Genomic DNA, 14,045 nt, shown 5'->3' on the forward strand with positions numbered 1-14,045 from the left:
AGTAAAAATCATTAAACGCCATAAAACCAGGAGCACAGATGGCTTAAAGCAGCGGCTGTCAACCGTTCAAGACTCTGGAGCTACCTTTTGCCACTGTTTGCACTGTGGGTCCCCATTTTTTAATTTTATTTTAATTATTTTAACCTTTACAAGACCTGTGTTCCCCCACATGAGCTCTACCACTGTTTGTGATCTTCTAGTTGGGCCCTGAACCACAGGAGGTGGCGAGGAGTGACCTCCTTGAGGAGATCCCTCTTTGTTGCCTTTTGGATACTTTCGTAACTTTCCCTTAAAAGCTTTTGGCTGTTGAGGTTTTGAATTAAGGCTTTATACCACTGCTGCTGAAATGTGTTGGTTCTATAGTTTGTTAATGGGGGACAGGCATGTTAATGCTTATTTTTATTGTAACGTTATGGTTTTATATTATTGTTGTAAACTGCCTCAAGACTTAGAGAGGTATAAATGGTTAAGGGTTTTTGTAGTTATAGGTTCAAGACAGATGATGGCCACATTCGAATGTCAAACCACCAAACCATAGCTTAGTGACAGGAATGAGCTGCAGCAATCCTTTGGTTTTCACACTTCCTGCTCCTCTTCTAGTGCAACTACAAGGAAAATGTAGGAAGCTTTCACTTCTGGTTTAGATTAACCATACCTTGTCATTTTGTCCAAACCTGACAAACTGTTGTTTATAAATTTTTTAATTTCGGAAACCAACCAACGTCAAACCTTGGGTTATGAGGCTGGAAACAAGCCATAGTTGAGATGAATGACAGTTTAGGATGTGATCAACACGCTAAACTGTGGTTAACTGGAAGTGAAAAGTTCTGATCTCTGCCTCACAAGCAGTGCTGTAGGAAGAGAGAGGAGAGGGGAGCATGCAAGCCTGAGGCTCACTGTGACTCATTCTTGTCCCACTAAGCTATGGTTTAGTATGACATGTGAACACAGCCAACAGCTATTTCAGAAGGCTGGAGGCATGAAAGACTCATGAAAGACCCTTGGCTGCTCACTTGCAGGGTGCCACAGGGTTCTGTTCTCTCCCTGATGTTATTTAACATCTATGTGAAGCTGCTGGGAGCTATCATCAGGAGGTTTGGGGAGCAGTGTCACCAATATGCAGATGACACACGACTCTACCTCTCATTTAAATCCTCGCCAACGTTGGCTGTAGAAACACTGTCCAGGCATCTGGAGTCAGTGAGTGGCTGTATGGAAAGGACTAAGCTGAAACTGAACCCTGACAAAACCAAAGTACTTTTTGTGGGAGATAAGGGAAAGTTGGGGGATGTTGACCTGGTGTTTAATGGGGTGCGGCTACCCCTGAAGGACCAGATCCGCAGTCTGGGGGTCATTTTAGACTCCCAGCTGTCCATGGAGGCTCAGTTGTCAGCTGTGAGCCAGGCAGTGCTGTACCAACTCCATCTGATATGGTGGCTGCACCCCATCTCCCTAAACATCTTCTCCCATCAATAGTTCATGCCCTGGTCTCCTCTCGCCAAGACTACTTTAATGTGGACTATGTGGAGTTACCCTTGAAGACGGTTCAGAAGTTGCAGCTGGTGCAGAATGCGTCAGCCCGCCTGATTAAAGGCAGCCATTTGCGAGATCATATCACTCCAGTGCTGAAGGAGTTGCACTGTTTACCAGTTGTTTTCCGGGCCCAATTCAAGGTGTTGGCATTGACCTTTAAAACCCTATATGGTTCTGGCCCAGTCTGCCTCCTCCAACAACACCAGGGACACCACTCAACGAGATCAGCTTCAGTAGGCCTTCTCTCTGTCCCATCAGCCAGGACAGCTAGGCTGCTGAGGACTAGGGAGAGGGCCTTTTCTGTGGTGGCCCCCACTCTGTGGAATTCCCTCCCTAGTGACCTCCGCAATGCCCCCTCTTTGATGAGCTTCCACCGGGCTTTAAAAACCTGGCTGTTCAGGTGGGCATTTGGGATGGGTTAGGGTTTTTTAGAGCAGAGTTGTTTTGTTATGTTGTTTTGTTCAGTTGATTATGTAAATTTGTTGTATTTCGCGTTATTAGTATTGTATGCCACCTAGAGTGGCTGGCCAGATGGGCAGCAAATAAATAAATAAATAAATAAATAAATAATTAACCATGGTGGGTACACACCCCACTGTCATCTGTGGTAAGCAGGGTTTGCAGGGTTTTGTACTGCTTCACAGCCCTGTGACACCTATTTGACCAGAGGTAAGAGCTGGACAAAATAAATGCATGTATACACCCTAGGTAGCAATGCTTTTGTTATACCCTTTTCAGCTCCTGTCTGTCTCCAACTCTAGACACAGCTGTTTATCTGTGTTAACTGTGTAAAGGTTTATATACTGTGTTCTCGAACATCTTCAGGTACCTTGTTCAAAACTGATTATTTTTTTTTCTCCACAGCAACACAGCTGTATAATTCATGTACAGGAAGATCTGTATTTCCTACCTGGAACTGAAACATTACTGTAGCCTCTGTTATGAGGCAAAGAGCATTTGTCTCTTGTTTGCTTTCCAGAATGAGCACTGAATTCATTTTCTCTCTTTCCCCCTTTTATTCAGTTTGAAGAGGGTGTTTTGGATGCTTGCCTATACCTGATGGACAGAGCACAATTGGATCTCTCTGGCAGAGGGAATCCAGTCAAAATCGGCCGTGTTGGCTCTGCTGTGGTATGCAGTAAACATATATTGGGTACAATATGTGGGGTTGACATGTCATTTGTTTCCTTATCAGTTGTAAGACACAAGGGCTGAGTCTGTTAATTAGGTGGGGTGAAATGACCTCATTCCTCAGGCAACAGACTTTGCAGTACCATTGAAAGGCAGCAAATTCACAAATATTTAGCTTATTGCGTTTTTTTTTTTTACCACCATGTATACAGGATTGGGATTTGGCTTTTCTCAGAGGCCAAATATCTTGGGTCATATTTTTATGCAAAGTACTTTGCAGTCCATTGATTGATTAACCTTCCAACAATTTTGAACATGGGGCACTAATAGTGGAATCCAATATATGTCTACTCAGAAGTAAGTCCCACTGGGTTCAATGCGGCTTACTTCCAGGTAGATGTGCATAGGCTTGCCATCTAAACTTCTCATTTTGCACAGGGTAGAAGAAAGGCTGAGAGCCAAGTGACTTGACCAAGGTTGTTGAGGAAAGGCTGGGAGCCAAGGCTGAGAGCCAGCCTTGACCAAGGTTGTTGAGGAAAGGCTGAGAGCCAAGTGACTTGACCAAGGTTGTTGAGGAAAGGCTGAGAGCCAACTTTGACCAAGGTTGTTGAGGAAAGGCTGAGAGCCAACCTTGACCAAGGTGTTGAGGATGTCCACATCTGGGCAGTGGTTTCAGCTCAGCTCTCCCAAGCAGGGGACTGTGTGCATTGGATCACACTCGCTGCATTTTCTGATAGGGCCTGGTGCAAAAACAATGAAAGCTGGGAAGTTATTTTATAGAGAACCATGTCTTGCTACAGCCTGTGTCAGCTCAGCCTCTTTTGCAATAACCCGAGCTGAAAATACCATGAACTACAATAAAACCTTTGCTCTCTTGGCTGGACTAGACATGACATTGAACACATCATTGCAAAACATGTTTGTGTGTTTTTTAAAAAAAGAATTAGTGGCAGGTATAGGGGCATGATTTCATCAGGACTACAGTGTTTGGGAGGTAAGGTTTACTGTCTTTCTCCACAGCCATGGTCCCAATGAAAAACCTCCAAATTGCTGGCAGGATGGTGGAGAGGAAGGTTAAACCTCCACTCCTTATGTGCTGGAGTACTGCTGAATACTCCCTCCCCCACCTGCCATTTCTTTTTAAATAAAGGTTTGTCTCATAGACCAAATTTGCACTATTTAAGCCACCATAGTTTGCACCCCTTGTAGGCTGTTGTGTTGTGCAAACCCAGCAAGGGTGAGTTGTTGCCATGGTTAACAAACCTCCCACAACCCATGGGCTCTTTTAGGGTTGTGAGTGTTTCTTAACCACGCCAACAACCTACCCTCGCTGAGTTTGCACAACATGACAATCTACAAGAAGGTCCCTGTTCCTTTTCCTTTAATAGTAGTATAGAAGTATACCAGAGGTGGTATGCCTATGTATACCAGTTGCTGGGGAACATGGGTGGGAGGATGCACTTGTGTCCTGCTTGTGGGTTTCCCATGGGCAGCTGGCTGGCCACTGTGTGAACAGAATGCTGGACTAGATGTAGCCTTGGTCTGATCCAGCACGGCTCTTCTTATGTTCTTATCATAAGGTGCGAATCCGCAGAACGCAAGCTTGCCAAAATTCTCTGAATTCCATCTTGAAACTTGTTCCGACTGAAGTCTGTATCGGATTGCGAGCTTTGTTTTTTTCTTTTCGCATCAAAATGAGGCATATTTTTGTGCGTAATTTTCCAAATGTACTCATCAATTGTGCACATTTTTGAAATGTATGCATTTTCTTCCATGGATTAAAGTGTATTTGTGCGCATTTTTCAAAAGTACACATTTCTATGCACATTTCTCAAATGTGCGCATGCTGTCAAATGCATTTTTGGGACCACAAATCACATTACAAGCTTGGAGATGTACGGACTTCAACCGCAGATTATGTCTGGGTTCCTGTTCAGTCCAGAAGGTGCAAACTTGGTTAAATTCTTATTAAAAATGAGCTGAAATCAATTTATCATACATCCCTGGTACATGTGACAAATTCCCTCTTCAACACAACTATTCAAGGTACAGGAATCCTGTCTCCCTTGCACCTGATCAGCTCTGTAGCTTTTGATACTGGAGCTTACAGGTAGTCTGAATTCATTGTGCATCTTTCATGAAGCCCTATCTCAAGGTAGCTGATTAATTGCTTATCCAAATGTCTGACAATTCTTTTGGATGTCTCTTGGGCCATTTGGATAAATTACACTGTGGGATAGGAAGTTCCACCATTACATTTACATTCAGATAAAATATTGATAAGAATATGAGAAGCTAAGGATGCTTCCAGATGAGGCTTTTATTGTGCAGGTCCCCTGCCTCAAACACATAATTTTATGGGAAGCTGTTGTCATTTTCCATTTGTTAACCCTTCTATATATTCCCACAGTTTCTTCTGCCTTTTTTCTTACCACAAAAAAAAGTTCAGGAGGGAAAAAGTGAATAGCTGCACAGTGACTTTTGATTGGTAGTGCTAGGAGCCCTTCGTCTGGAAGCACCCTACGTTTGTTGCTACTTTCTGTAATGCGACCGTAAAACCTAGAATATACAATCGTATCACCTTCTGTGTTCTCTTTCTGCATTGACAACCCTAACACCAGAAACAAATACAGTCAGACTGAGAGCGGCTCACATGCACTTGTAATTTCAAGTGCTTTGTGTGAAAATGCTTTCTGTACTAACCAAATATATTTAATTGAAACTGGGACATTGCTGAAAGAGATGTCAGTGTTTGATATTTAACTTCCGTTCTTGGTGGCTACACTGCATATTATGATATAGGTAGAAGATCAGTTCATTCCGTAACATGAAAATGATTGGGATGATCACAGCATGGAATTTTGGAATGCAAAGCCCATGTAGCGATTTCCCCTTTTATAAAGGCTCTGTGTTTGGTCTGGAGGACATTTACCAACTTCTTTAAAATTAGGATTACAGTAATAATTAGAACAAAAGAGAGAGTTTAGCAGTGGGGCAAATAAGAGATTGCTCAAAATACTTTCAAGCCTGAGGAATTAAAATCAAGTAACTCCCCCCCTTATAATAAAGCTATAATATGAAACCCAACATTGCTCTCCCAGCTTGTTTTGGATGAATTAAATAATTGGCAATTTGATGCCTTTTACTAGTACCCCCAAATCTGCCCCCTGAGGCATGCTGCTTCACCCTGCCTAGTGGAAAATGGAGCTCTGTCTAAAGTGTTGGGTTCTCAACAAAACAAACAAAAAGGGAAGAAAAGGATGAACTTGAATATGGAAACATGAGCTGTTGTAGCATAGCTGCTAAGAGATTAAGGCTGCAGTCCTATGCTCACTTACCTGGAAGTAAGCCCTGTTGAACTCAATGGGATATGTATAGGATTATTCACTAAGTTGTGAATCAAGGGGCTCTTGGATTGAATCTTGTCTCTGCCTTAGGTGGCCTTGAGCAAGCTGCTCTTTCTTTCTCAGCACCCTGCCCCTCTATCTGCATTATGGGGGATAATAATGCTCATGTAACTTACAGGGTTTTTGTAAGGACTAGAACTAGGTTATGCACGTGAAGCCTTCTGAATGCTTGAAATAGACACGTTAAGTATGATTATTATCCTGAATTTTGGGAAGGTGTAGATGATTTGATATTTAATCCTGAAGATTTGTAATAATTATTACGGGTTTTGCAAGGTAGTTCCATGACCTCCCTTTAGTCCAGGGGTAGGCATAAGGTAGATCTCCAAATGTTTTGGACTTCAACTCTCATAAGCCACTGCCAGCATGGCCAATGCTCAAGAATGCTGGGCATTGAAGTCCAAAATATCTGGAGAGCTACCTTCTGTCTACCACTGCTCTAGTCCACCGAATTTGCCCTTCAGCAGCCTCAGCAGGTTTTTTATTGGTTCAGATAGCAACATGTGTAAATATCAAACTACAGTTCTGTCCATCAAGCACCTTTTTATATCTTTCATGGCTGCTAAGGGTCTCACCCTGAAACCCCTTTAGGTCTCCTGCTGAATACATATCTCATTTAGTCCCAGGGTTCACAGGAAGTCGATTTTCTAATTAGAAACCAGTAGTTAATCCAGCCAAAAGCTTTTCAATGAGAGTCATGATTTATTTGGCGAGAATGTAGCAGCTTGGTATTAACATAATTACAAGGTACAGAGCAAAGGAGCTTTTCCGCATAGCCTCCACTGATTTGGTTCAAATTGCTGGGAGGAAATGTATTGCTCACTAATAGCTATCCATTTAGTCATTAGTCAGCAAAACTCTCATTTCATACCACCTTACCTTGAGCAAACTTAGACAAGTAAAATCTTCCTTGTTTTCATGATGGGAAAACCACAGTGGCCCGAGTTTTTTCATGTACCACTCCCTCAGGAGGAATTATACTCAAACAAGTGGAATTGCAAGGGGGCAAAACTGGAACAAATAGAAGAAGCTTGTTGTCCATTTCTTCTTGTAAAACAGGTCTGTTTCTTTCTAGGACATGTTCATTTCCCAGTAAATGCTGATAGTTTGGGACAGAATTGTATGGCCCTTTTGATGTGGTGATGAACCCACCAGGAGCTGAGGTTTTGGGTGCACAGTGTGATGTGGGAATGCCCCCAGTGTGTGTTAAGATTTTACATACTTGTATTATACACCCAAGCTTGTAGGAAGAACAAATGGAACTCCATTTCTGCTGGCATTCAGGCATTTGCACAATGTATGATGGTGAACTGAAGGTGGGACTATATTATATGTAGTTCCTTGAACCTTTTTGTTTATTAAGTAATTTTCCTTTCAGATCAATGCTAAAGATGATGAGGGTGTGATTGTTGGGTCCTGGGACAATATTTATCAGTATGGAGTGCCACCATCAAGTTGGACTGGAAGTGTAGACATTCTGTTGGAATATCACAGTTCAAGGGAGCCAGTGCGGTACGGTCAATGCTGGGTCTTTGCTGGAGTCTTCAACACATGTAAGTATGAGATAAAATGTGCAGTGAATAATGGTATTTTGTGGCATGCACACCATTGCCCTTTCATTTTAGAATGAACCAAAGATGCAGGGAGGGGGAGCCCCCCTTCCAGACCTTTGGATATTTCACATTGTTAACTTGCAGCTAATGCCAAAAATACAATCTCTGTTTAAAGTATAATAAGGAGTATTTATAGAGGACTTGGTTTTAAGCCTCCAAGTACATATACATTATATCACTAAAACTGTTATCTTAATGTGCAATATGCCTGAAGAAATACAATGGAAAAGGCAGCAGCCCCACTTTTCCTGTTTCCCTCTCCCACAGTAATGTGTAAAAAGCAATCTGAATAATGCAGCATTATTGTGTTACAAGTTTCCTTAACCCTGCAAGTGACATCTGAGGAAGTACTATGGTTCCTATACTGAGGAAGTACTATGGAAGTACCCCCAGTACTATGGGGGCAGGGAAAGTTATGACAGGATAACATCACTCCATGGGTTGTATCCAATGCTAGTCTAACAGATCCCATTTCTTTCAATGGGGCTACTCTAACTAGGACTAACATTGTACACAATCCCATCTGTTTGTCTTACTATACATTACTGGGTAGGCTGACCATATTTCCTTGAGACAAAAACGGGATATTGGGATGACAAAAATGGGATGGGGTTATGTAATATTCCATATTCATGAAAAAGTAAGATGATAACAAAAGTTTTCTTACATGCTTGTAACTTCTGGCCAGAGGCTGTCAGCCTTCACAAGCCGGTATATGCTAATGTCCCACCGGAGAGTTCCGCTGTAATAAAAAAATAGCTAACAGCCTGTTGAACCGAAATATGAGTCTGAAAAGTCCGATTCAAACGCAATGTAGGGCAGAAAGAAAGAATCTCTATGGGCGGAATGATGGTAGAAATAACAGTAAGACTCACCCTCCTGGCTCCCACACGCTGAATGGTGCTTAGCAGCTGCCTCTTGAATTCCCTGCCACTGCAGACAAGCCAGGGGACGGCGTCTGATCGTCGCTAGCTCAAGAAGCCTGGCCCTGGCTGGATCAAGTAAAGGGAACTTCCTCTTTCGTCACACTAGTAGTTTACTGCACGCATAGATTAGCATAGAGCCTTATGATAAACGCGTTCGGTTTTTTACAAAAAATTAAGAACAGGACAGATTTGACATTTATATTAAAACGACGGGACAGTCGGGAAATATGAAAAAAAAACGGTACTGTCCCGTTTAAAACGGTACGTATGGGTATGGTCAGCCTATTACTGGGAGACCCAGCATAGGAGATGCAGGTTCACCACAGTATTGAGTTCCAGCCCTCCTTTGCAGTTAACATGTATAGAACCCTTCCCCAATCTGGTGCCTTCCAGATGTTTTGGAGCACAACTCCCATCATCCCTGACCAATTGGCCATGCTGGCTGGGGCTGATCTGGGCTATCTCACAGCAGCCAGCCCATCATTAAAGCAAACAAGAAGGCAAAGCTGGAAGGCCCCTGCAGAGAGTGAGCAGCTGGTGCAAAAAGACAAAGCGGATGAGAGGCAGAGAACAGCTGAGGTGACGGGGAGCTACCAGTAGTTCTCAGGCCATGCAGCGAAGAACACTGTCCTATATTATCAACCACGTATGATGGGTAGGAGGCTCAGGCTGAGAGAAAATGGCTTGCTTAAGGCCATTATGGCAACAGAAATACGAACCCAGATCAGTCTTCATCAAAATTAAATCCGGTACTCTATCCCCTATGTCACAAATGTGGTATAAAATTATTTACAGCCGGCAATGAGCACGCTGAGTTTGTTCCTGAATCATTCAGGATGGTGCTGCAATCATCTCTTTCAAGGATCAATTTCCTTTCTTCTCATCCGCTGACTCCCTCCACTGAAAGTAAACATTCTGATGTGAAAATGTGAAGCTGGAAGCCAGAAATCTTTGTTTGTGTTGTTGCAAAGTGACTCGGCCAAGAGATAAATATCCAAGACATTAGCTTGGTTTTTTTAAATGAAGGTGTTGGAATGTACATCTCTATTTAGACATATATTGCTTCGTGTGGGAGAAACACACTGTAACAAACACCCTGTTTATGTCTCAGTTGGCAGAACTCCAATGCAAACCTATCTTCTACTTCACATTCATGCCAGTATTAGTAGGTACTGCCAGCTATTAAAACATCTCCGCTTGACTAATCTGTCTTCCCCTACTGCCACATATATTAAAAACACATCCATCGTAGTAGGTGGTATTCTGATACTCTTCTATGACACAGTCACAAAAGTAGGCAAAATTACTCCCGAGTTATCATGTTATGTACCCTACTGTAAAGTCAGTGAAGAAACAGTCCCTTACATTTGGTGGGAGAAACCCATTCACATATACATCCAGAACTTGATAGGGTGGATTTACACAAATGTTACAAGGGTAAGTTAAAGTAAAGATCTAGCCATGTTCTCAAATATCACGGTTTGTCTGCAAGGAAATCAACAGGTTCTGCTGTGGACTCTGTCCATCTTTAAGGCTTAAAACAACCACGCTTCACTTGCTCCTCCTAGTACCGTTGCTACTGTGTTGCAGGAAGTAGGAAAAGGAGAAGCAAATGATGTGGGCAACTTGTGGGCTTCCAGATGTTTTGGCCTACAGCTTCCATCATCCCACACTATTGGCTATGCTGGATAGGGCTGATGGGAGTTGTAGGCCAAAACATTTGGAGGGCCACAAGTTGCCCGCTGCTGTGTTGGGGTATATTCACACTTACTGTTCTACAAAACAGGACCAGCAGGAAGCAGTGCATGTAAAGAATAAAGATAGAAAGGCCACAATTCCTGTGTCTGCCATGCTGATAGATGTTAGGTGCTCAGACTGGGAGCAGGCAAGTGCTTTGGGTGGACAGGCAGAAAGATGAAATCAAGCAAGCTGAAGGCAGATAACCTGATGGCATACTGAGAGGTCCTAGTTTGCTTCCTCAGTTACAAATTGCCCTGGCTGAGAGAAGCCAGCAGATCTGAGAGCTTTATATTAACCAGTAGCATCAAATTGGCCCTCTAGTGTCACCTGACTTGCCAGGCCAGGAGGGTTATGGGCTATAGTGTGAGCATCCCAGCTGGCACTGTTAGTCACTCTCTTCTCTGACCAGAAGCTCCAGTGGCACAGGAAGCAGGGAGGCAGTACCTGATTTGTAGAATTCCCAGTTAAAGGCCCGCAATAGGAAAGGATGAGCCTATCAATTTCTGTTTCTCTCCATTTTTCATTTTTCCAATCTTAGGTTTGGTTTATCCCAAAGTTTGAGAATTTAAAAAGAAGTTCTCATGAAAATTTGTATATGTTTTTGTGTTTATTGCTCTGAATACATGTGTTTTTGTGTGCAATTTTCCTTCATATACATATTTTGCAAGCAATTTTTATAATATAATGCATTTTGAATGTTATTTTCACCAATATGCACATTTTGTGTGCTCTTTTCCCTAACATACACATTTTTGTACACATTTTTGAGTGGAGAACTCTATTGCAAAATTTGGAGAACTACGAGTTTTGAAGGGTAACTGAAATTAGCAAGCACATTTCTTCCACATCACTAGCCAACACCTGAGAATGCAAGTTGTACATGGGTTCTGTGTGTCTTGTGAGCATCAGAAGCTGTGCATGATCACACATAAAGCCCATCAAAAATCTCTGCAGAAGCCCATGAGTGTTACCTGGGATTTTAGTATTTTGTATGCCAGGGAAGCACAAGATTTTAGTTTCGGTTTGCAAATCATCAGAACTTGCCTTGTTTGCAATCTTGAATGGGAACATGAATGGGAGTGCATTTTTCAGAAAAAGCTTGCACACTCCCAAACTTGTGACCACTTTAAATATATATGGATTTAAAAAGAAAAATGCACATGCTTTAATCAATGGGAAGAAGTGCGCATCTTTGAAAAATGCACACAGAAATGCATACTTTTCCTGTTTGAAATGTGCTTTTTCCTCATTTGAACAAAAAGAAAAATGGGGGTGAAGCCAACTGAGCTTTGAAGTGGAGTTCAGAGAATCTCTGTGAGCTGGAACTAGGGATGTACAGATTGTGTAAAATCCGCACCATCTGTGTTTCCCGGATTGTCAGGCGGCTTTCGTTCTGTTGGCTGCCGATCCATGGAATGGGATTTTTTGTTTTGTTTCCAAATTTGCACAAATGCGCATGTGCAAAAATGCACAAATTCCTCCTAAATGTGCATTCTCATGCTTTAGCTTATGGGGGAAATGTGCGTTTTTGGTGGGTTTTTTATTTTGCATGTTTTTCTATGATGAAATTTGCACAAAATTCAGGAAGCTAGAGAATCGGTTCACAAATTTCAGGAATCTTCCGAACAGAGGAAAGACCAGTCCGCTGTGGAATCCTCTGGTTGGATTCATGAGAATCCAAACTCATATGGTTCCATTGTGGATTTCAATGACATCCCTAGAAGCAGAACGTCCCTGCTTCTCCCATCCCTATTGTAGGCTACTTTTCCTAAGCTCAAGGTGGTTCACATACCCCCACAACATTTAAAAGCACATAAACTATAAAAATCACAATGATTAATAGCAATGCCATTTCCACAGAACTCCAGAAAAAGTTTGCACACAGCCCACCAATAAAAATCACATCCCGTGGCAATCACATTTATCTTTTAAAACATGCACTTCTGTGTTTAATAGGAGCACATCTTCCACCAATTACCTCCAGTTTTAATTTTCAGCTATTTAAGGACTTTCAGTGCATTATGGTTGCAACTGTTTAGCTTTCCAAGGTTACCATATTGAATATTTTGGGACAGTCATCTGTTAAAAATGCTAAAACATTCTGAAAAAGAAGGAGTCAAGCCATTAATCTTGAAATTGTCAGCTGAATTATTTCCAATGAGCCCTGATGGCTTGTGTGCTGGAAGTCTGGGAGAGCATTCGAATTAAGCTTAATCAATAGGTGCATATGGTATTGGATGCATCCAGGTAATTTGTCATCGAACAATTAAAATGAATGTGCAATGTTACGCTGTAGCTATCTCCAGGCGACAGAATATAAACTACTGCAGGAGTGTCAAAAAGAAGGCCTGAGGGTTTTCCCAGGCCCTTTAAGGTTTAACCAGTGTGGTTTTGAATACTCTGCCACACCCCACAAGTTATTGAGCTACCTCCCATGCATGGAAGGCGTAGGGCTAACTCACCAATGGCGGCTATTTTATGCCACGGTGTCAGTCTTTCCTCCTCAATCTCCTCTAAATTACCAGTGGGATATTATCTACCCATGGGGTAGTATCAATGGGTATGGAGAGAATGGGAGTAGGGTGGCCACCAGCATTGCCAGAAAAGAGGAAATAAAAGGTAAAGGTAAAGGTGTCCCCAACCAGTCGTGTCCGACTCTAGGGTGCGGTGCTCATCCCCGTTTCTAAGCCGAAGAGCCAGCGCTGTCCGAAGACGCTTCCGTGGTCATGTGGCCGGCATGACTGAACACCGAGGTACACGGAACGCTGTTACCTTTCCCGCCGAGGCAGTACCTATTTATCTACTTGCAATTTCTTGCTTTCAAACTGCTAGGTTGGCAGGAGCTGGGACTGAAGACGGGAGCTCACTCCGTCATACGGCACTCAGGTCTCGAACTGCTGTCCTGCTGACCTTCTGGTCTGCAGTTCAGCGTCTTAACCACTAAGCCACCGCGGCCCTAGAAGAGGAAATAAATCACCAAAAAAAGAGGATAAAAGAGGACACCAATTTGCATAACATTTGTATATGTTACTGCATATGTATAAATGCAAATTTAGATATAAGAACTATAATTTAAGTAGAAATGCCATACATCTTGCCATAGTGGGGGAGACTGACCATGTGATCTGTGTGCCTGCTCCATCTGCTGTACAGGTGCTAATTCTTGATGGAGACTTCAGGACACCTGCCTGCTGCTCTCCCTGCTCATGGTTCTCTGACTTTAAACCAGACTTGGACTGGGCAGCCCATCAAAGAGAGGATTGTCCTCTGAGAGCTCTTCAAAGAAAGGACTTCATCTGTAAAATAGGGCCCCTGGCCACCCTAAATAGGAGCGTGGAGTGTTACAATTTATTAAGAAAAGACAGCACGTTACCATCCTTCATCCCTCAAGATGAAGGTTTGTAAAATTAGTTTTTTTTTTTTAAGTTAATATTTCATGGAGGTGGAATTGATGCTTTGGTGTTTAACTGGAGGGGCCAGAGCTCCAGGGAAAATCACACACACCTTGGTTGCACATAATGCCAGGGTTAATTTCCTGCATCTCCTGCTAACAGAGCCCTGGTGGCAAGGCTGGGAAAGGTCTTTGCCTGAAACTTTGGGGGCAGCATAAACAGTGCTAGGCTAGGTAACTGCTGCAGGTGAGGGCACCTGGAGAAGGACATCCGATGATGATGTCAGCTGCTTGGCAGGTTGAT

General features: G+C 42.7%; 1 protein-coding gene across 2 annotated transcripts in view; it reads left to right on the forward strand.

Moving 5' to 3' along the window:
* Positions 1 to 14,045, forward strand: part of F13A1 (coagulation factor XIII A chain) — a 130,198-nt gene that overhangs the window by 60,039 nt on the left and 56,114 nt on the right. For both annotated transcript variants that reach the window (XM_084850397.1, XM_084850398.1), the window contains exons 6-7: positions 2,557 to 2,664; positions 7,450 to 7,624. In XM_084850397.1, coding sequence (XP_084706523.1) covers positions 2,557 to 2,664; positions 7,450 to 7,624 — 283 coding nt within the window. The remainder of the gene's footprint in view (positions 1 to 2,556; positions 2,665 to 7,449; positions 7,625 to 14,045) is intronic.

Source organism: Heloderma suspectum, chromosome 4 (genome assembly GCF_057233095.1).
Source record: "Heloderma suspectum isolate Gila_16-S chromosome 4, 16-S_ref, whole genome shotgun sequence".
Lineage (NCBI taxonomy): Eukaryota > Metazoa > Chordata > Lepidosauria > Squamata > Helodermatidae > Heloderma > Heloderma suspectum.